Here is a 24,774-nt window from a genome sequence, read left to right on the forward strand (position 1 = left end):
AACCACAGTAAGGCAATCAGACGTTCACAGTTTCAAAGGCATAGTTGGTAAATGACCAAACTGGAACACTGTTTCTTTCAGATTATATACGCAATGCATTTAGTGTGATATCCAGGCTTGTGGCAGGACAGATGGATGAGACATGCAAAAGAATGAACCAATGGACATCTCAGATTGTTATTAAATTTCAGATACGTTGGTCAGAGACTTTGGTTTCTTCAGTCACGGTCCACTAAAAGAAACAACAGTCTGTGCTTTGGATTTCAACAGACATTTTCCCGTTCTGACTTTAATTTGTTTCTTGATGTATTTGAGTCCTAAGAGTAGTGGTATATGGACTGTCTCACAGAGGCCTCCTGTTTTACTAGTTCTCCACAACCGCCTCAGGCTCCGACGTGTTATTACCTATGAGTGCAGCAACAAAAATCTTACAACAAGCAAAATAAAAAGGAACTGTTGGTTTAATCAGATTTCCAGAGGTAACACCTATTTACTGCAACTTATTATCAGAACAGATGCTCTTTTATAACCTAGCAGATTATAATGTTTATGCTATTTCAGCACTTCTCTTTTATCCCTCACACATGCACCTTCTGCTGCGAATATATTAAAGTTATATTCAAAGTCTCAGAGTCAGAAGGTTTATTTTTATCTTTGGAGAGTGCAAAGTAAGAAGGATCAATTCTACTTGTGAGAATCAAATATTTTCCAATAGTACTACTTGAAGAAAAAACAATGTTTGATCCTTTGGAAATATCAGTGAGCCCATTTTCCGATTTCTAATAAATCATGTCAAAAAGTCATTTGTGGTGAAATCCTAATCAAAGGTTGACAACTTTAGATTACAACAAATTGCTGTGTGTAGTAGACCCACTTTTGCTAGATTGCAGAGTCTGAGTGTGTCATAAGAGCCACTTGAGTTCTCGGCATGCACTTGTGCAATTGTGTCTCGTTCCTACATTTGTACTCAGACGTCTATAGTAAAGGTCAACTGGGATTTAATGGCAGGAAGTGAAACAACAGGTTGTATTGGGGAAAGAATGGGGAGAAATGACAAATCTTCCTGTCATCCATTTTTTCCTGCATTTGTTCTCACCTCTTCTATTTCAGCTTGAGTCTCAGCAGTATCCCTTTGCATAGAACTTAATTGAACATTGGAGCACAAACTCAATGTCTAGATGTGTGTTCTTTCAGCATACTGTGAACTTTTGTGAAGACAGTAAATTAATCTAATATTTTTGCAATGCTCTAGGTTCAGGTTCATTCCTTAGCTTGTGTCCCAGTCTGTACAGAGGTTTGCATGGTACTGTATTTATATGTTTGTGTGGGTTTATTCCAGTTTCCCCAGTTTTCTACTGCCAGTAGGTGGGTTGGCAGCTCTAAAATTACCCCTAGGTAAGAACTGTGTGAATTTGTTTGTATGTGTGGTGCCTTGCGATGGACTGGTATCCCATTCATAGCCTGTTCCCTTATGCTCACTGCTCCTAGGATAGCCTCTAGATCTAACATAACTTTGACCAGAATATGGTGCTTCCTAAAAATGATTTGCTTGAAAGAATATTTACTGTGTATTACTATTTCATTCTTTCATTATTTTATACGATTTCACAATTACATCCTTCACTCACAAGGTTATATCGTTTGTATTCTGAGTGACAGAACCTAACTAGACTGCAGAGGTGGGAGTAAGTCACACATGTGCAAGTCACAAGTAAGTCTCAAGTCATGAACGTCAAGTCAAAGTCAAGTCGAGTCTTTTATGAATATTTGTCGAGCAAGTCTCAAGTCTCAAATTTGGGACTTAAGTCTGACTCGAGTCAAGTCATATGACTCGAGTCCCCCATCTCTGCTAGACTGTAGCACCTCTAAATACTAGGATTACTTTATATGGTTCTGCCTCATTTGTAACTTATTTTGAACACAAGCAAATGTTCTTTATTTTTCCAAATGAACAAATCTAGAGTTAGGTGCAGCCTAAACCTCCTTCAACTGTACCCTGATCGACCATTGTAGATCACAGCTCTTTTTTTATTTGGCTCCCTCGCATTTTCCGTATTTCATTAACATAACAAGACACAGATCTCCAGATGGCCTTGCATTAATGGCTTTGTGCAAATGAAGAGCAGTTGCTGGAGAGCTCAAGTTAACAATGACCAGAATGCTCATGGGCCGCTGCTAAACAAAACAGAGATGGCAATAACAACAAAAGGCTTCTGGATGGTTTAGAGCAGCACTGGTGGGAGCCATCCAGTGTGATGAGTCGAACCTGGACAAAACCCACCCGATTCATGTCCTGCTTTTGGGAACATAGCAACCCAAAACTGATACTTTGTCAAAAACAAACAGCATTCTTGGATGTGCTCTAAGAGCCGCTTCGGCACAGTAGTGCTTATTTAATTGGTGAGCTGTGGCTCTCTGCTATCAGCTATTACCGCCTCTGGAAAGGCAGATCTATGTGTTATTGGAGATTAAAAACAGGAATACTTGAAAACAGGCTCTCCTGGGTGCTAAAGTGCTCTCTGTGAAGCTAGCAAAAGGTTATTGCTAGTGGAAAGACCCAGTGAGAAAGGCACTGTGGGGCTACCATTCATCTGAACAATGCTAGAAGTTTTGATAGGTCCTCCGCATATGTGCATTTCCTTTCAGAGTGAACGGTTGCATGGTTTTGAAGGAAACCTTGGGACTTAGAGGCAGCAGAGTGAGACACAACTCGCAATTAGGATTATATGCTCCATCAAACTTTCTGTAAGGTTTACACATACATTCTTCCCACCATTGTGTCCAAGAATTCACTATTTTTTTGATAAAACACAATTGTTTGATTCATTTTCCCATGTTTACCTCTGAAAACATTGCCATTTCCTAAGATTAAGACGTACAAGAAGTGTGTCATTAAAGCTGAAATACTCTTTTTCCATTCAAGTAGTCGGATTTTTTTTTTATGTTGTGCGGTGAGTAGCATTGCCATTTTTTCAGCTCTACGATTACTAGTTGTATCCTGACCACGGTGTTTCACGTATTCACACCCACATGGGTTTCTGCTATGTTCTCTCGTTTCCTTTTCCTTCTTCCCAAAGAACATTCCAGTATATGGATTGATGACTGTAATAGAGTGAATAAGTAGAATGACAGAACAAATGTGTGTTCATGATGCCCTGCAATGGACTGGCGGCCCATCCAGGCCTTGTGTCCAGAGTTCCCAGGATATGTTCCCTATCCACTGTGACCTTGACTAGGATAAAGGTTATAGAAAATGAAAGAAGGTGCATTTATTAAACAAGGGATGAAATCAGTGGTTTAAAAGTGACTATTAATGTAGTGTTTCATGCTTATTTGAATGTGTGAAAAAAAACTGCTCTGCTTCTTTTCTGTTCTGGTTTTAAATCAGGTTGCATCATCTGTCAAAAGTGGATATTTAACAACCACAGGAGATCTTTCACTCAGATCCTTCACATTCAACCTTCTGTTCAAAAGTAATTATCATACAGATTCAAAGCACCGATTTACATTTATGGGGCCAATTATTGGTCCATTCTTGATCTCAGTATACACTAGAGCTTAGTGATCAAATCACATGATCTCTCAGAAGTTAAAATTCTAATACAATCATTATCTATTTCCAGACTACTGGTCTAGTTACTAGCCACACCTTGCATGCTATATCACCTTTCCAGAGCATCTGAATGTTGCTGCTTACCAGCTTTATGACCTTCAAGAATTAATATCCAAATCCAAAATTCATCTTCTTGAACTTGATAAAGCAAATTTGATTTTCTTGGTACTCTTTGGCACATTATCCTCTGTAGCACATTAGCTGCAAACCTTGGTTCAGAACAAAGAATTTCTTTGAATGTCCTTCCCTTAGACCAAATATGCACGGTAAGGCAAGATCACACTACTTTAGTGTCTTGTTTCCTCAATCCTCAATGGTGCAATAATCATCCTCTTCCATTCCAAATGTCCAGTTGTAACCAATCCTTCCAAAAAAAAACCCCCACTTTAAAATAAATGACTTATTTGTATTTCTGTTTATTGTCGTTTATTGCTTATGCCCCCCACCCCCAACACACACACACACACACACACACACACACACACACACACACACACACACACACACACACACACACACACACACACACACACACACACACACACACACACACACAGGCTCTACAAACACCTTATTCTCTGTTTGAAGTTATCAACTCCACATTTCCCAAAAACACATTCTTCAAGCAATTTATTGCATTGAAGCTTTTATCTGTTCTTACTCTTTGTAAACTTGATGATTAATATGAATAGTAAAAAAAAATAAATAAAGGTTCTGTCTATCTTTGTGCCTCAAGTACAGGTTCTGTGTAGGGGAATCTATAGAATCTATAAAGATGCTACCGAAGAGTGTTAATTTTTTTAGCATAACTCTCATGCTAAATGCATTATGATTTACATCTATACATTCCCCAAATGCTTATTTAGTAAGCATGTCGATAAAGAAATGTCCTAGCAAGGGCAGGTCACAGAGCTTAGCAGCTGAGGATTAAATGCCTTGCATAAGGGCCCAAAAGTGCCTCTTGAGTTTTGAACACAAGCTTCCAGCCAGAACCTGATTGTGCTGATTGTCACAATAGAACCGCCAAGCTACCACTTATACAAGAGATGGAATTTATTGATCTGTATTTTGTTTCTATATTAAATACCCACTTCAGGCAGATTTAAGAGAGATCCTTCACCTCGCCAACTGAAGTCCACTTTCAGTATGGCTGCTTAAGACTAATAGCACTGTCCGAAACAACTAGGGCACATAAAAGTGTCAGAGGCACCTTTGTTTTGCAAGTTAGGATGTAGACCTGCTGGGGTGAGGATATGTAGTACTGGCAAAAACACTATCACTGATTTTTATTATTTCACTTTGAGAAGTTCCCGAATAGTTTATATGATATATAGCTCTGACGCATCGCCGGAGATGATATTTATGCTATACTGCAGTACTATCTATCTGGGTCAGATAGAGCTTCCAAATGCTATAGGCAATGAGTGTAAACAAGTTTCTGAATATATTTTAGAATGGCAAAAAAAAAAAATAGGTTACTGAATGTGCAAATGGGTAAATAACTATTCATAAAGGAGTCAGTGCTACAATGGCTCTAAAAAGTCTACACAGCCCTAATTAAATGACAAAAAAATGTAATAACCTGGTTGCATAAATTTGCAAATCCTTTTATAATCGGAGAGGTGGCTGTGTTCAGAATGAACACCATACTGACAGTGCATAAGGGTGGAGGCAGCATGATGGTTTCTGAACTAGGTTTTTTTTGATGAAAGTGGCAGGAATCATGAAGAGTTACAAATACCTGCCGTTTTTAAGCTAAAGATGAAAAAGCTTGTTAGCACATATGTTGTTAGCATATATATATGGAGTCATGGGCAGATACTGTACATGAGATTAAGTCTAAATCGTGATATATCTTTTCTTTTCACTTGCCTTTCTCGGATTAAATACCAGAACTGAAACAGAGATAATACTGGCTTTTAACTCTGAGTTGCTCAGGTGTATACTTGGATTGAATTTCGATTTTAGATACAAGCACACAGAATAAACATAATGATGTGTTTGTGTTCTACTCTGAGTTTATCTCCGGTTACAATTTTGGTTCAAAAGTTGAACAGCCAATTTCTACCTCACATTTAAGAAAAGAACCAGAAATGATGGTTTTATTTCTTGTTCAATTTTCACTAGCCTCAACCTTTTCTCTACTTTTCTGGACACAACATTTAGAAACGTTAAGGTCGCATTCCGATTGACCTGCCACACTTCTGTGTGTACACACTTCTGCATGTCAGTTTTCCAAGAAGAAATACTTCTGAAGCAGTGGTTTCCCCACATAAGAGAATATTGCACACCTTTTTTTCCCACAGTTGTGTATAAATATAAAACTTTCTATCTTGCAACTGCAAGCTAATATTGTGACTTTTTAATCTTTTATAACTTGGTAAGATCACACCATTGCAAGTCCATTGCAGATGCAGAATAAAAGATCACAGCTGTATGATATAAACTAGCAAAGACAAGTGCTGCTTGCTTCTCCAGCAAATACTGTTTTATTGGTGCCTGTCTTGAGCAAAATTCAGTTAGAACCTTGAGTTAGAACCTTTGACACTATATGAATAAACCATGAAAAAAATACAGTTCCAATTTTATTGTGCTGGTATTACTGAAATTAAATGAGTAGTAAATGAACCTATATTGAGTCAAAAAGGCATAAATATGCCTTTTAATCAAGCACAAATATGCTCCGATTGCACTTTGATGATGATGATGATAATGATGATTATGATGATGATTATTTATATAATTATTATATAAGTACCGGTTTATTTATATGATTAATTTCACAATTAATATATTTATTTAATTATCTTATTAAAAAGCCGCAGGTCTTTCTAAATTCATGTATAACTTCTGTAGTTTCTCTTTAACCCCATGTTAGTGAAAGAGTAAAATTATTATAATAGCACTGTAGCAGCATGACTCACCAAAGAGTGCCTAAAGATTATTATTATACAAGACAGAGGTGTGTACAGGACTGTTTAATTTAATTGAACTCTCTCTCTCTCTCTGAAGGAATTCTGCCAAACCTGCCACAGAAAGCCTGACTGCTCCAACCCGCCCCTGCAGTTATTTTCTTGTTCAGGTCTGCGATTTATTCTAATCAACATAGATGAGTCTTTTCCCCAAATGCAAACACACTAGCAGTTTTAATCCCTGTGACACATCCATAGTTACTGGAGATGAATAAACAGACAATGCTCAATGCCTTGTGAGCACCAGTACAGTCCTAATATAATGAATATACTTTATGTATCTTTTCTTTGTCTCATATTAGTGATATTAGTGAATAAATTTACACACTATGTTAAAGATCGTCATAAAACAGGACCATCGCATGTTAAGTTTGTTATAACTGTAAGGATAAAGAAATCACTGCAATGAAATGCTTTTTAAAAATCTATGTTAATTCATGTCATATTATGCCTCATGTCACACTGTAGCCAATGCAGATTGGAGAGTGTATTTTGCTGAGGATCGGTCTCAGGTACCCTGATGACTGGCTCTTTTAACCTGATCTGTAATCAGTCCCAGAGGAAAGAATACTGGGAAAAGTGGCCTTAAAGAATAATGACTGGGCATGATAAACAAGCCCACGACTGCTATAGTTGAATAACGCTTAAGCTTTGTGTTCACCAAAGGTGAAACCATAGCGCATGCCATGTGCTACTGTGAGGCTCATGGGCTGGGGTTAAAGTCTGTGTGAAGTATCCCATGTTCTCCCAGTATCCATGTGTGTTTTTTCTGGGTTCTCAGATTTTAATCAAATGTTCAGTGGGCCAATGGCAACTCTCAAAATACCTTAAGGTATTAAATCTTTTTGGTAAGTGTTCTTTGTTTTAAACAAAGGTTTATGTGGTCTATACTAACTTCTGCACCATTTCTGAAACATTTTTAACTGCACTAAAGTCAACACTAATGTTTCCATGTTGTTATTTGTCTAACTTCCAAAAAATGTTACTAGTACCTGTTTCCAGAAAATTGCAAGTATATTCTTTTTGTAAAATTCCACCCTAACTAACTTAAAACATGTATAATTTAATGATCACTGAATGTTTGGATAATATTTTTAGCTGGGAAACTGCCTCTCCAGCCTTTGTCCTCTCAATGCCCTATCTCACCAAAACAAAACATTCAGGAACAAAACAAATGATTATGGCTTGTTCACACCAACCGAGATCTTGATGACAGGCTGCCAGTGCAATTTGATTTGTTTAGAAACGGCCTTGGCAGAAATGTATGAAGCCCAAGTGGGCACGACTAAAGTGCTGTCAGAAGAGAGTGCAGACATTCGGTGCCCTCCCTGTGCCCTCTAAATCAGAAAACACAGCTCCAAGGGCCCTCCATTTTTACCACACTCTTTACAACCTTACAGCTTGAACTGTTAGACATAAATACATTTATAATGCAGAAAGGGGTTGGGGCAGCAAGGTGGAGGGGAATTTATTGAGTAAAAACAGAGTCAAAGGAAATCAAGCATGACATGTGAAAGAAATAAATTGCAAAAGCAGCTGCAGAGTGTATTTCTACTTCTCTTACTTCAAGTACAGTCCATCAGCAGCATTGCAGAAGCACTTGGCAAATGTCAAGCACAAATTTAAGGAGCTCGATCCAGGACGCCATCAACCCACACAGGAATGTGGATGCAATCTGAAATGAACTCACTATGAAATTAAGGGAAGTCACGCATCCAAGCTGATTCCACTGACCTCCAGTTAATGGTGGGAACGAGCTGTGGCATGCCGCCCTTCACTGCAATGGAACAAATGGAGGAAAGTACTTGATGCTCCATGAAAACCCAATTATAACAAGTCCTCTCAGGTGTGCACATCAACCAGGGCAATGAGAAGGAAAAAACAGAACTGATATAACCTCTTTGTCTGCATGAACTTGATTTTATTATATTTTTTTTATGGAAAATGTACTATTACAAACCAGAATCCAATAAAAGCCTGATAAAACTAAAAGCAAGATTTTTTTTAAATGTCCCATGTATGTTTAATGTATGGATTTTAAATGTTTTCCATGAGATGATCCAGGATAAAATGAACTGTGTTCGCTCCACAATTACAGGAACCTTTTCAGTACAAGAACAAACAGAAATATTTTGAGTCTGTCCTTTGTAAAATATAAGCTTTATTTACATGTACAACATTTGGCAGAAGCCCTTATGCAGAAACTTACAGAAGGTCACTGACTAAGGGTACCATCAGTATAAAACCTCTGTTGGGATGTAATTCATATCAAAAATCATATTTGAAATTAAAGTGCTAATTTAAGTACTTCAGGTAGAGGTAGGTCTTTAGACACAGTGAGGAAGAGCTCAAGTAATCAAGGGGAAATATATTCCACCACCTAGAAGCCAGAACAGAGAAGTGTCTTGAAGCATACCTTCAATGTACCCTGATAGATGGTGGGATCGATCGAGCAGTACTTGAGGAACAGAGGGTGCATGGTAGAGTGTAGGGTGAGATAAGTGCTCGCTGGTCCATTTTTGGCTTTGCAAGCAAGCATCAGTGTTCTACATCTGATGGAAGGAAGGAAGCAAGGAAGTCTGCCATGGCAAGGTTGGGAAACCTGAGCGGAATCAGTGAATATTTTTGTACTCTTTTTAACTTTTCATGGACCATACAATTGATCAAAGGAAGCAGGATGGGAATCTGGGATGTGTTTCTGCGTTCTCACAAACATTCTACATCCTTCTGACAAAATGTCTTAGCTGGTGTGACAAAGCTGAAACACATCCTACCCCTCCATCCTGCTTCCTTCAGGATACAACGATTCAGTCATATTCTCTTTGAGGCCAAAAGGATCAACTTAAATATCGTTTCTTTTCCAAAAGTTTCAGAAAGATTCAGCAGTGCTGAGACTTTACTGGAACTCCACTGTGGTCCCAGGTTTGTTCTTTATATGGCTAGGACTAATTTACTTATGTCCTTAGCTCTGTGGTGTTATATGTAGCACCATGGTCCTGAAGAATCGTTGTCTCATATCACTATGAACTGTGTCAGCTATATATGGTTGAAATGGCTATAAAAGATTCTTCACGTGACTTGTTTTGAAGCTACAGGTTATCCAACCTTCAAAACAAGCTCATATGTGGATTAGCTACTGTTATTAGCTATGCCTGAGATAGGCACATGCTAAAAATTTTTTTTGTTAAAAATACGGTCAAACTCAGAAAGGTGTCCTATATTGCTGCAAAAGTTATAGGTCTTCCATCACCTAACCTTATAGAACTCAATAACACAGCTATCGGACGCTTTGCCATTTCAATAGAACGGGATTCCACACATCCACTAAATGAGTATCTAGCACCACTGCCCTCAGGGCGTAGGTACAGGGCTCTGAGGTGCAGGAGGGCCCGCTTTGGAAGAAGCCCGTTTCCCTCAGTCATTAAGTACCTTAACAACAGACATCGCTGAGTGTTATTTTGAATGTTTCTTGACATGTGTGTATTACGACTGTTTATGTTAATGTTGTGTGTGTCAAACAAGTGCAGTGTTGTGGAAAAGAATTTTCCCTTTGGGGACAATAAAGTAAAGTAAATCCAAAATCTGCTCCCCTTTGGATATTCCTCTGTCAGGAAAGATCACGAAGTAGTATGTTCATATATCAGGATGCCTTGAGAGCCAGTAGCAGGCCCATAAAGTGCCCCTGAAATCAAAACAGCAAAATGATTAATATTTATCATTGTGAGTCTTCTTAGACACTGTTCCTTTTTTTTTAAATTGAATAAATAATTGGAATTTGTACAAAATGCAATAATGAAGACTAATTAATGATGGTTACTGTTGAGCTGATATTGGGCCAGAATGTTCTAGGGAACATTTCATTAGAAAAGCACAAGGCTAATACAGGAATTCATCATGAAAATCTTGAACGGTTAAATTAAAAATGTGAATATCAACAATGTATTTTCTTTAGATATATTGTCCGTGACACTAAGAGACAATAAGGTACAAAAAGCTCTGAAAGACCTATTTTGATTTATTTCAAGGGAATGTTAAGTGACTTAAGGCCCCCGTTCACAATGCAGGTAAAAGTGGCCTAAATCCGATTTTTTGGGGTCAAGTGACCAGGTCAGACTTCTTCAGGGGTAGTATGAACACTCAAATAAAATTTTTTTCAAATCAGATCTGGGCCACTTCCATATGTGGTCCTGAATCAGACCCAAATCAGATTTTTTCCCAATGTGGCCGCAGTGTGAACAACCAAGGCGGATTTGATGCGACTTTTACGTCAATCTACATCGACATTCGTCACAATGATACTTTTACATTTTTTTTTTTTGCGCCCGCAAAAACGTGACACAAACGTGACTGGTAACGTGTGTGTTAAGAATGTTATATAAAGTGGTTACGTGAACCAGCTCATAATGTTTGCATTGAATACATCACATTATAGCATTACATGATATGTTTGCTTGCACCAGATGATACAATACTTCCTCCATAACCTCGCCAAGTTTTTTAGCGCAACGGTGTGCTGCGTGTGACATCATTGCTATTGTTCGTGTGTGCATGTGGGTCAGTTCGAAAGAGCAAACAGTTCACACTGGTATCTGATATAGGCCACATTTTAAAAGGTAATGTGAACAGCCAAACAAAAAAATCAGATCTGAGCAAAATATCCGAATTGAGCGTTAAGACTAAGTGTGAATGTGGCCTTGGATTCTGTCTGATTTGTGGGTTGCGTTGAATAAACATTTTTTAATTTCTTTCTTTTTCTGAGAAACATTAATAATAAAGATAAATAAATAAATAAATATGCCCACAGAACACAATTGAGCCTGTTTTTGAAATCCACATATTCATTGAGCATTTATTGTCACAAGCACAATTTGTCACAAAAATGAACAGGACACATTTACACAGTGTATACAAGTCTAAACTCATTGTACAATAACCAGGCTAACTAAATACCGAGTTAAATACGCACGGACATTGCACATAATGATATTAAACCTACACAAGCACACAGAGCTGTGTATGTGAACAGACTTAAAAATCACAGTATTTACATAAAAACGCCCATATTCATTTAGCAAAAAGTTTTTTTTCCTTCCGTTCAGTCCTTCATTCAGTTGTATTACACTCTTTGTGTAAAAGATTGAAACCATAAAATATCTGTTAGTTTAAAAAGGAAAGTGAAGAATTGCTGCAGCCACAGAGATGATCATAAATGCTTTACACGCAATGCTGAGATCCTGCACTGAGGCTGCTGATGAAGAGCACTTGAATGTTTTAAAAAAAAAAAAAAAAAAAAAAAAAAAAAGCATCACATTCGATGCTAGAAATGGAACACGTTTTGTTTACATAACCATCTACGACTATTATTAGATCATCTATATTGTGGACATCACTACATACAGACTACATATGCCACACTAAGCAGAATGCTGGTGCAGTATAGAGATCACAGGAGACACTAAAAATACTTTATCATACATGATATTACAGCAGAGACTCTCATTAAGCCATCTGTCTTGAGGAGTGTTTAAATATGTATGCTAGGCATGTGCCGATATTTGAACAAGTGATAAATTGCAATCTTTATTGTTAATATTATTTTGTTACGCAGTATCTTCCCTGTTCGTGTGGGAGGAGCTTGTTTTTGGCGTAAGGTGCACTAACTGTCCAATCTAGAAAGCAGCAAATGTACAGCAGTCTTCACTAAGGTTTGTTTTTTCTTTTTTTAGCTTTGGATGTTCCTCTTTACTTTAGAAGAAGAAGCCTTTATTTTTGTCACATATACATTACAGCACAGTGAAAATATTTCTTTGCATATCCTAACTTGTTGGGGACGTTGGGGTCAGAGCGCAGGGTGCATACAGGGTCCCAGGAGTGTAGAGGGTTAAGAACTCTGATCAGGGACCAGAGGTGGCAGCTTGGATGTACTAGGGCTTGAACCCCAATCAACCCTGGAGCAGAAAGGGTTAAGGGCCTCCAACAGTATAGCTTGGCAGTGCTTGAACCCCTGACTTTCGGCACAGTGACCGATCCTTACTTGCTTGAGCCACCACTCCCCTTCATTGAACAATTTCCCTTCAATTTTAGGCTTTAAACCACTGGAATAGGGTTGCATCAACAATGATCCTGGTATCAGTCTGATATTTACTAATGCTCTTGCTTTCACTACTAATGCTTTCAGTGTTTCAGTACTTAACAAATACATGTAATATAAATGTTAATACTTCCAGTGGTGTTAACTTGTTAGCAAAACTGTTAACTTCAGCCATTAGCTGGTGTCCATATTTACTGGTTTCCTAGCAACAGTGTTCTCACCTGAATAGAGAGCACTTGATTGGCATGTGCAGTCTGTGTGTAACGTCCTGTTTCAAAAGCACAAAATCATGAATGTTAGGCTCCTTTTTTATTTAACCAATCACACAAATAACTTCTCCAAAAAAAAAAAAAAACAACAAAAAACAAGATAAGATTAAAAACCATAATTATTTATTCTATGTAGATTTAGTGTTAAAATATCTGTGTGTAAAGGTAATTCATTTGTTTTTACACAACACTGCTTATGGTTCTGCATGGAATCTGCAGCCTCCACTCAGATTTGCCCCTAAAGCTACTCCAGCTATCACTTGATCCTGACCCACACATGATAAGGCTGCGTAGCTCTGTGTATATTTATGGATTTGCGATTCATATGATCATTGCAGGGTTTGTGCAAAGAATATATCGGCACATGTCTAGCGCGTACTAGATAAATCAGTCACAAGATAGACTGCTTATAGATTGCCCGAAAAAGAAACAGGACATTTTCTTTGTGTACATTTACAGGAAGATGTTCATTTTGTTTCAAGAGATGCATAACATGGCAGTGTATATGTTTTACTGATCGTAATGATGACAACGTTTGAGATGATAATCATAAAAAGTCAAGAAAATAAAAATGACCCAGAGAGCAATTTAGTCTGCTGTTACTCAGAAAACGGAGGGAACATGCCCAAATCAGCAAAATCTTCAATGTTGTAGTTGGCGGTTCCTTGCGTTGGGTCTCCAGTCATAGGCAACATGTCCTAAAGAAAAAAAAAACAAAAAAACAAACAAACAAGAAAAACCCAACATAAAAGACCTCTTATTTTCATCTGCAAAAAAAACCAACCCAAAATACACATACTTCCATGCTTAACTCAAATTATTTGTCAACTAGCCAAAACATGTTTGCTTATTAGATTTGCACTGGAGCTGCAAGGTTAATGCAGCTAACAAGTACGTAAAGCTCATAGTCTCCAATAAAGCACTGTGCAAATCACAAGTCAATATCATTGCACATTCCTCTTTCATCAGCATTCAACTGTTCAGTATTTAAAAATTGGACAAAAAAGTCCTCTCAGAGGGTGGAACTGGACATGGTGCACCTCCTTCTATAAGTCAGCTCGAATCTCACAATGTTCCTGTACAACAGGAAATACACCGTGTCTTAACCTCTCAGGTAAAAGCGGCTTGATCTGACCCTGCACACTCCATGGACTTTTTATGCTGCTACCGAATACTTGCTCGTAGTTCCAGTGCAACACTAAATAAGCAAACAGTAGACTAAGTTCAGCCTCGAAAAGTACTACAACGTTAGTAGTACTAAAAAAAAGCAACATTAGGATGACGTGTCAAATTTGGTCTTGATGTGTATGTGTGTTGTGTATGAGAGTGTGTGGGAGGGAGGGAGGGAGGGAGGGGGAGAGAGAGAGAGAGAGAGAGAGAGAGAGAGAGAGAGAAAGAGAGAGAGAGTAAGAGTACCTGGAACACCTCAGACTGGCTGGGCTGAGTATGTGTGTGTTGCTCTCCGCTCTGCTGGCTGTGATGCTGACTCTGCCACTGAGACCAAACCTCAGACGGCCGACCCGGGAACTGAGCGCCGCTCTGACTGCCCTCGCCTGCAACATCTACATAACACCCACACACACATTTGAGTCAGCTGGACATAAACAAAATAGAACATTTTAAGCAATTCCTTTGAAGACAATTCATCTAAACAAAACATAAGTGGAACTCATCTTTCCATTATGTACCAGCACTCTGATGACTCAATAGGAGATGAAGTCACAAAATAAGTCCAGCCAAATACCACGATCAAGGACAGACTGGCACATACTTGCCTAGTGATGATTTATTTAAAAATACATTTCCATCATGTTATCACACCTACTTTAATCCATATGCCAAGTTTTACATCTTCAGCAAATCTGACTCAGATGATGACGGGCTTCATAATTGCCCTAGGAGTTAACACTGTGCAAGAGGAGGCGAGAACACAAATAACACCCGCGCTGACATCTGCTACTGAGATCACCGACTATCCTTAATCTAATTCTTAATCATGTACATCAGGCTAGATCCCAGTGATTTCAGGCCTCTTACTCCTCAGCAGATAATATTATCAGTCCCGATAATATACAGTCGTTTCTGTTAAAATGTCTCTGCTTAATGTACTGGAAACACCTCTTTTTTCTTTCTTTTCTTCCTTACTAGAAAAGACATTCACCTTCAAATGACATGATGTTTAATTGTGTACTTTATCTCCAGCCCCGCACTCTCAGTCCCGGTGATTTTCCTGCTCTAACACCTGATCCAGCTGATAAAAGCCTTGTAAATTCTACTGTGGCTCTGTTCAAGGCGGTACAATGTTCAATGATGTGTGAGCAACAATGTGCTGTATGAGCAATATAGGTATAAAGCAGGTTTGAGATTCAGTGCAGTAGGATGTAGAGCTGGTTGTGATGCGATACCATCTGATTCAGTGTTGTGTAAAGCATTCGATCTTAAATTAAGGAAAAAAATGTGTTAGCTTTGAGTTGTTTAGATTTACATTTACAAATTCCTTCACAGACAGAGAGACCATGCCTCCCTCTTTCACTGAAATGTACAGAAACATAGGCCACGCCTCCATCCTTTACTAAAACACAGAGACCACGCCTCCTTCCTTAATCAAGATCCGACAGGTACGTGTGCCGCACCTACCGCACTAAGACAAAAGCCATGCCTCCTTCACGTGGACTGAAAAATATAATGCCAAAGAGCTATTAAGTTGCGAATCCAACTTTCTCAATACTTTCTCTTATTTGTCTAATACCACAGCAGTTTACCAGCAGTTTACCAATCGAGGTTCAATTACCTGTTTTACGAGGTTTTAATTCTTGACCGAATTGCATGGATAAAGAGACGACGCCTCCTTTCCTCACTGGAATTGTCAGAGGTCGCACCTCCTTCCTTCAGTGGCAGCAACAGACAATATAGACCATGCCTTCTTCATTTACTGAGACTGACAGATACACAGACCACACCTCCTTTCTGACAGAGACAGAAGCCACGCCTCCTTCACTATGCAGAAGGTAAGTAAGAAGGATAGTAAAAGCTATTCAGCCGCTAAGCCAACTTTCGCGATATGTTTTTAAAATTCATGAAGCAGTCTCTCAGTATGTACATGAATCGCTGAAACCATATTACAACGACTGAGACACCTCGACTGTCTTCTTTTTCTTCCTTGGTAGAATGTATTGAACACATTTTTTTTTCTTCCTTACTAGTCAAGGCCATTTGTCTCAAGCTGACATGATCATTTAATCACGTACATTATCTCCTACTTCATGTTTGAGGCCTGAGGCTGCTGCGAGACAGAGGAAAAGTGATGGCGCGTGAAGACCCGATCTCAGTGTGGGCGCCAGCCTGTAGGCCATTTCCCATGGTCCCCACTGATGACTGACTGATGTGAGGTCAAGCTCCTCATTTCCTTACAGCGGTAACACTCATTGAAGGCTCGCTGATGTGCCCTGTCGTAAATCTCTCTCTTGTTCTTCTCGTTTATCATTCAGCAGCACACTCTCCGTGCCTCTCTTCACTCCCCATCTGCCTCAACCATCTATCTCCATCTTTCAGTTCCACTCACAGAGATAAGTGTTTGTGTAAGTGTGTGTGTGTGTGTGAATGCGTGCTGGTTTGTGAGAAAGCAAGATGATGTGGAGAAAGTGGAAAAATCACCCATATGGCCAAAATCTGTCCACTCTTATTTTAAAGGCATGAAAGTGTATAACAGCTGTCAGAACAAATTTCAGTGTTCAAGTCCTATTAAAACTTTTATTACATTTGCATTCGTAGAAAAAACAAAACAACAATCTACTTTTTGTCATTTAATGTAAATTGATCTTTGAGCTAAATGACTCTTGGCACTGTATGTAAGAAGATGGCTCTGAATAAACGCATTATTACTCAATATTCATATTTCAATTACTACATGACACTAAATATCTGTATAAGATAAGGATAAAGCACAATAGGGTAAATCGTTAAAATAAAATAAGCAACATTCGATGCAACCAGAAAACAAAGCCATTCTGTAGCCGATTAGTTTCTTATTCCAGCATGTACCAAAGTGTTTGATTCCTCTTATATCACTGCCATTTACTTTTTTATCAATTAAAGACAGACATTTCTTTATAATCCATTTATAGCACCAATAAACAGCTATTTCCTCACCAGTCTTTCTTTGTCTCAGGTAGAGTTGTTAATAAAGATACAATAACTTATTAGCGCAAGCACAAACCATCTGAGTTGTTTTTGTTTGTTCTTAAAAAATATTAACATACAAGTAGTTATGAATGATCAAAAGATTATTTGTGGATCTATTATCTATTTTTCCTAATAGATGGATTTATTAGACATGAACTAAGATGCACAAGAGCCAACATTGCTACTGTAACAAGATCCCAGTAAGCAGAAAATAAATAAATAAATGAATAAATAAAAAATTATCTAGTGCACGTCAGTGGCCAAAAAAATTCAAATTCAAATTAAATTCAAATTTTATTTGTCACATACACATACCGGTACATGCGGAGTACGACATGCAGTGAAATGCTTTTTGCATCTGTCCGGTATTCAAATATAAGGAATGCAAATGTCTGTATATAATTTTTCTCTAAGCAACAGTAAGAAAATAACAAGGCACAAATCAGGTGGTGCTGCTAATTAATATAATAAGTAGTTGGTGCATCTAAAGAGTTCAAAGTCTCGCTCATTTGCCTTTTCTAGGCTCACATGACCGATGGTTGTGAACATACCCAGATAAAGCTACCTTGAAAATAACAGCTCCCAATGGCTTCTGAGCCGAGTGAATTCTGATCGGACAGTCGCTTTAGCAGAAAAACTAGCTTTCTATTTACACGTCTGCCATACAGTTAATGCTATAGCTAATGCCGCCTCTGTAATATCTGCAATGCCACTAAGGTCCTACATAATGAAGCCTAGAAAGCCATTTTGGATTTGGTTTAGCTTTGTGTTAAAAGAGAAAGCAAAAATATTTATTTATAAACGAGTAGAAATGAGTTGAAAATTGGATTGTTGTGGATTGTTACATGGCTCCAACATGAATCTAAAACCAAGCCAAAAATCATAGACAAAGAGATTAGAGTATATTGAATATGAGGGGTTTGCATTCTGATTTTATTTGCTTGAAAAAATTGACACAGTACTCACTTTGAGGTTTATGCATTACAAATCGCAGTGTTACTGATGTTCATTGTTTTTGCATAAGCATCAAATGAAAGGCAGATTAAAATTCCAAATCTCTTAAGTGATTAATATTCAAATGCATTTTTAAACTGTATAGCAGCTCTATTGATCTATGTGGAGATTCTTCCTCTATTGCACTCACAGGAGTACAGACTCGCTTTGAAATGAGCATTTCCTCTGTATTTTTTCTGGCCCTGACAGAATGATACAAACACCAGAGACATTATAATACTTGTATTCGTGCAACAAGATCGAAAGAAATGGGAAAATTTAAAACAATGCAAATTAATATCTCAGCTGGGCAGAACAAAATCCCTTCTGTTAATCCCATCAGAGAAAAGGGTAACGTTTCAATTTGGTCCTCCTTTCCCTGCATCGCCTCGCACTCCTGCTGTGTGTTCGGAGCCCTGCTGTGTGTGGAGAGTGCGAGCAATGCTCCATTTCTTTTTATGACAAACACATTAAAAGGGAATTATCTGGACATGGCTAGGCTCATTTCCGCCGAGTGTGTGAGGGCGCTCCGGGCATTCAAGGAGTCAGACACTCTGAATCAAAGCAGAATATAAATACCACCCTTGATCGCATATTATTAAATGGATGCGCTAATTAATGACTGAAAGGTGGTGTGTTTTCAGCCAATGGCAACAAGTGCAGAGGAAAAGAAATGCCTCTCATAGACGTAAACCTGGAAAGCCCCTGTCCTTAGCTTAATACACTTTATGGCCAAAGGTACGTGGACTCCCCTCCAAATTTTGAAGTACACATGATTCCATCATAGATTTAGACAGTGGCAATAGAATGGGTCAGTTACTTTAAACCTGGCACTGTCTTTGGACGTTACCTTTTACCTTTCATGAAAATTCTGCCCTGCTAGTTCTTCCATGTTTAAATGTAAGTACTATTATTGTGAAATAAAAGAGTCTAGCCATAAATTGGCTCACAGAGCAGGAGCCTCTCAGTGCCGAAGCACACGGTACGTAAAAATCTCTTATCCACTGTTACATCAGAACACTGTGAAATGGGTTTCCATGGCTGAGCATCTGTACACAAGCCTAATGTCAGTAAGGTCACACCAACCAATTGTCAGTTAATGTGGTGTAAAGCAAACAACCAGTGAACTCTGAAGCAGTAGGAACTTTATTCATTCTATTCTATTCACATAGAACTTTTAACAATGGACATTGACGCAAAGCAGCTTACAATGGATATAGATATATCAACTGCACAACCTGAGATTTATTCTAGTTATTACATGAAGTTTATCTTGCTGAAGTTAATTATGAAAATACATGAATCATGATTCACTGCCATATGTTCACAGTATGATGGATGAATGCCAGGAGATTGCTACATGCTGAAATGCATAGTGCATTTAGTAAAGTTGGGCCACATCTCCAAATTAATGCCCACGGTTTTGGAAAAAAAAAAACCAACAACTCATAAACATGATGGTCCGGTGTGTGCACACTTTTGGTCATATGGTGTATATTAAGGTGTTGTATAATTTCCATACAAACCACATTGGCAGATAAAGTTCTTTCAGGTAATCATAAGAATATTAACCGTGATACAGAGGCTACAGCTGATAAAACACACCTTCAGTTTTCTGATTAGCTGGTGCAACCTACCAAAGCTAAAAAGACTGAAAAACCCATCACTCTTTACGTCCTTGACAAAGATGGCAGCTCTCTGATCTGTACACAACACGACAGAAGGAGCAATGCACCCATCAGCAGGCGTACTATCTGTTCTTTCAATTTCCGAGGCAGTTAGATAACAGGGGGAAATGGTTGAAGCTGAAGCTCCATATCTCTTTCCTCTTTCGGAGGAAACAAACTGTCTCGTTCACTCAAAGCACTGAGAAGCAGCAATGCCCTAAAGTGGAATTTCATCCTCGCAGTTCAGCAGCTGATCTGATAAGGCTAACTTCTCCCTAACATTGTTTTCTTATTCAATGTGTTGAGGCTTTGTGAAGCAAGTTTATAAAGTTTGAATGCCAGGCTGTCCATCAATCTTGGTGAACAAGGTGTAGCCTTCAATCAATGAAAAATTATTTTATTTAGACAATACAGACTCACACGGTTCTGTACCTCACTGCATCAGCACTGCTTTTAATTATGTCTCTGCAATGTTTTCATATCTCAAAGTCTCATATCTGATTGGTAAGAAGGTGCCAATTAATATTCTAGCGACAGCTAACACGTTAGCGTTTCTCTAGCAACAATTGATTGAAAGGAATTTACAAGGAATTTGGGTCAAAATATAATGAATAAATTGGAATAATGAACGCAATAAAATTCGAGGACGTAGTAGCTTAATGGTTAAGGTGTTGGACTACTGATCGGAATGTTGTGAGTTCAAATCCCAGGGTAGATTTGTAAAGCTACAGCATCCAAAAACAACCTATAAAACCGCATGCTTCCAACTTTGCTGAGTTTGAAGAAGACCTGCATATGGGTGTGATGGTCTAGTGTTCACATACATTTGACCATCTAATCCATCATACCTTATTCCCTTCAATTTCAGCATGTCTCTATGATGTACTCAATAAAGTCTGCCACCAAAGCTAATTTCCTGGTAAAAAATTTTGAGCAGAAACTCAAAACATGGCATGATTTTTTTCAAGGATGTTTGTAGTTTACCAGATGCAGTATATGAATAATAAATACTTCCAGGCATTTCAAGCATAAAAATATACAAATAAACTGCTAATACCAGCATTTTGGACAAAGGAATGATTCATTTCAGAAATATCTCAGGTTTAGAGTTTAACATGCAGTCTGGCTAGCCGTTGCTCGGATAATACGGAAAGTGTGCTCGTGGTTCCAGCTTGTAAATGAGCCTGCTTATGACAGACAGTTTGATAGCTCTGATAGCTTGAGAGCAGGTTTGAGAGTGTGTTCGTCTCCCAGCGGTGCAGTAATCCTTAATCGGCTTTTCCACACACACGGTTCGCATCTGCTAGGCTTGCACTCGGCACGAGAACGGTGACCGTATGTGGAAATCTGCTCTCAGTTAAGAGTCCTGATCTGGGATTAGTCCAGTGTAGTCTATCCAAGTGGACATTTTAGGCTATGAAGAGAGAAAATATGATCCAAGCTTCTGTTTTACTCTAAGAAGTAGGATCATGTTCATTAGCTTTATAATATTCCTTCAATAACACTGCTGATGTGATGTCAGAAAATCTTAAGCCGTTTAGTTTCTAATGATGTATTTTCTATAGGTGGAGAAATAATTAACACATTATTCAGCTTAATAGGTGCAACCGAGTTCTAGTCAGAAGGTGTTGATTAATTTTCTATTTACAATAATGCTAACAAATACAAATACGTTATTGTTTCTATAGTAACTACAGACTGGTGTGAGGGATAAGAATGTGTTATTTAACTAAGAACAGTTCAGTGTTTTATACACTTATGGAAGGAGTCTCCAGTGTCAGAATCAGCAAATTTTCCATCATGGCAGAGACTTTAGGACAGAAGAATAAAGAACCTCGGGATGTGTTGATGTAGAAAACTATACGTCAAAAGTGCTATAAGCTTTGCGTCTTTATGGACTGTATCATAGGAACCATATAATAAGAGTTCAGTCAAGAAATGACACTTTATCCAGTAATACTCAATCGGCCATGACATGCTTGTTGTCCAACATTTGCTTTTGTTTACAACTGTAGCTAGCAAATAATGGAAGTCTCTAACCTAACATATCTTCCGAGCTGATTTGCCCTGAACTGCCGTCAGTTTTTCAGTAATATCCCACTGTTTGCAAGGCCCTGCTTTCCAAAGTTGAAGCCCGAATTATACGAGAAAAAAGGGAGTTGTGTGGCACTCACCTCTGTCCAAGCTGCACGCTCTTACCTGCATCCGCTGCTTATTTACCTCATCTAGATAAACATCTACTCACTGCCAAGCCTTAACTCACTTATCCCAGCCTACAAAAGTTACTAAACACTTTTAGTCACTTTTATTTATCTCTCTTCTGTTTTTTAACATTTGCTTTGATTTTCCTGGTAGCGATGGCAGATACTGAGTCATGAAATGTTGACATTTTAAGCCAACTGTGCTACAAAATGGTTAATTTCTCGAGGTTTCAAGTGTGCACTAGAGGCTTCTTGTAGTCAAGTCTGATTTTAGAAGACAGCGATGTGTGTGTCAAAAAAAACAAATAAGGAATAAATCAAATATTTAAAGTATATTATGTTATTTTCCTAGCCTAAATATGTTGCTGTTATAAATGATTGATGTAATAATGCCTGGAATATTAAAATCATGCTGAAACTTTGGTACGCAGCATTTCCCTTGTTTTTGAGTACTTGTCTACCCTATGTCGGGTAAAGCAGTACAGAATGTAAGATAACATGTCGGATAACAGTTTGAGTGTAAGATATCCAGTACTTAACAACATTGGTTTGCTACCTGAAGTGCAAAAGAAACACCATTTTGGACAGCGAACATGACTTGGCTGATTGACGCCATTTAGGAAGTGGAAAATTTGATTAGATTTAAATTTTTGAATTAGAGTAAATTAGATTTTCACTAAACTGTTGTGACACAGTCGTTCCTAATGGAATGAAGATAAGGTCTTACCAAATGCAGTGCTGCGATTGGTCAGGCTGGAGTAGGCGTTGCCGCTGGGAGAGGAAGTGGCTGGACTGGACAGCGGGCTGTAAGAAGACGGGTCGGCCTGGTAGCTGTGGCTTGAGCCGATGGCGAATGGGGAAGATTGAGCTTTACTGGACTGAGCCGGGAGCTGCTGCTGTTGAAAAAAAAAGCATGGAGGCAGTCGTTTAGCATGCGTTTAATCACACTCACTCACTTCAGCACGTTATATTTACCATGCCTGGCTTGAATCTCACAGGAATTACAGTAAACTAGATTCAGTTCTGAAGTGCACAAAGCACTTTGTATCCCATCTGTTGTGGGAGTAGAGCAATCGCAGGAAGCTTTCAGAAGTTATGGCTAGAAGCTGTGAAGTGAATAATCTTCTATGAGATATTGATCTTTTTTTTTTTTTTTTTACAAACTGCACCACAATTAACCAGCTGTGACATAATACATGTAACAAAAACAGACAGTCTGACTCAGTATTAAGTGATTAACACGGCTTTAAATTGCGGCTGCAGTTTATTACCATCGCTTCCCAGATCTTAATTCAAAACTCCATTAAGTTAAAGAATAAGAATGTGAAAGTGTGTTCTTATATGCACACAGGTGAATGAAAACAGATCTAACGCAAGCTTTTTTTAAGGCAAACAATCCGATCAACCGTCACTCTCTGCCCACGTGAGCGTCTGGATCCAATGAAACTGTCACACCGAGCGATTAATGCAATGTTCTGCTACTCGAGGCTCTAAAGATGGAAGTGTGGAGAGTTAGATGGAAATGCGGCAGAATACGCCAAGAGTAGGGATGTGTGGAGGGAAATGTTGTGGATGGGAAAAGTCATAGATGTTTCAATGGACCACATTTATCAAATGTATTTAAACAAATTTATTCTTTAATTCTTTGCAGGAGAACCAAAACCACCACAGAAATGTGGTATTCATGAAAATCCAGTAAGTTCGGAAAAAAAAAACGGAGAATTGTTTGTTCCAGTTAGTTCGCAAAAGCAAAAGAATTGTTATTGTATGAAAGGAGGAGGAGTTGAGCATCTACAATGGCTGAGCTGCATTATGGAAAGATTTAGAGCACACACGTTGGTAATTATTTGGTTGTTTTCAGTGCTCTGTGAGATTTTCTGCTTATGGAGTTTTGTGGACATCGATAATTGCAAAACAGCTGAATCTGTATCTATCTTTAACAAAATCGGCTTTAACAAAAGATGAAAATCTGGCAAAAATGTTCTAGTTTGATTTGGTCTACAAAAACATTTACAACTTTACTGAAACATATTGGTTAAATGTAACCCAAACATGTCAGGGAATTCTGAAACATTAGCAAATAGCAAACAGGAAGGAAATGTGGCTGTTTGGCGGGAAAGTGTGGAAGAGAATGATGTAGCAGGGACGAAAGTTTATGTGGAAATATCACAGCAGGAAATGGCAAAATATCACAGCAGGAAATGGCAAAATATCACAGCAGGAAATGGCATGGGATTTTGTAAAAGTCCTTTGGAACGTAATAGTGCAGAGGTGAATGGGAGGGAAGTGTGACAGACCTCTGTACATTAGTTAATAATGAATGAACAGTATGGCAGAGTGAAAATAAAAGACATGGACCATTAAGGTAATACAGGGCACTTTGTAGTTTGACTCTCACCTGACCAGAGAACGGTGGCCTGCTGCCTGACCACTGCACCTGACTGGAGTTAATCTGACGGGAAATCTGAGCCAAATTCTGCCCGGCTGAACCGGCGGATGATTGGATGTCATTTACTCCAGGAACGTGGATTACCGAAGAGCTGAAACACACACATTACACAGAGGAAGGATCACAATTGTTCATATTCTGTAGACTGGATGGCTGAGGAAGTCCCATAATGCACCGTTTCTTCATCGCAAAAACTGATACTAGCAGTGCAGGTTAACAAATTTCATATTTTCAAGCAGGAGAGTCTCGTAGTCTACAGTACATAGCTGCTGTAAACACTATTTAATGTTTCAGATTTACCCCAAGTTTAAAGAACTGGTTTGTTTATATCTTAGAG

At 38.5% G+C, this 24,774-nt stretch overlaps 1 protein-coding gene across 4 annotated transcripts in view; it reads right to left on the reverse strand.

The window, feature by feature from the left end:
- Nucleotides 1-11,405: 11,405 nt before the first annotated feature.
- arnt2 (aryl-hydrocarbon receptor nuclear translocator 2) overlaps nt 11,406-24,774 on the reverse strand; it is a 96,115-nt gene continuing 82,746 nt past the window's right edge. For 2 of the 4 annotated variants that reach the window (XM_027162152.2, XM_027162132.2), the window contains 4 exons: nt 24,387-24,528; nt 22,716-22,881; nt 14,362-14,507; nt 11,406-13,643 (listed from right to left, as the gene is read on the reverse strand). In XM_027162152.2, the coding sequence (XP_027017953.1) occupies nt 13,545-13,643; nt 14,362-14,507; nt 22,716-22,881; nt 24,387-24,528 (553 nt within the window). In that variant the 3' untranslated portion in view covers nt 11,406-13,544. Of the gene's footprint in view, nt 13,644-14,361; nt 14,508-22,715; nt 22,885-24,386; nt 24,529-24,774 lie in introns of all 4 variants that reach the window. The other 2 variants (XM_027162142.2, XM_027162123.2) reach the window with 1 other exon arrangement.

Source organism: Tachysurus fulvidraco, chromosome 2 (genome assembly GCF_022655615.1).
Source record: "Tachysurus fulvidraco isolate hzauxx_2018 chromosome 2, HZAU_PFXX_2.0, whole genome shotgun sequence".
In the NCBI taxonomy this organism is placed as follows: domain Eukaryota; kingdom Metazoa; phylum Chordata; class Actinopteri; order Siluriformes; family Bagridae; genus Tachysurus; species Tachysurus fulvidraco.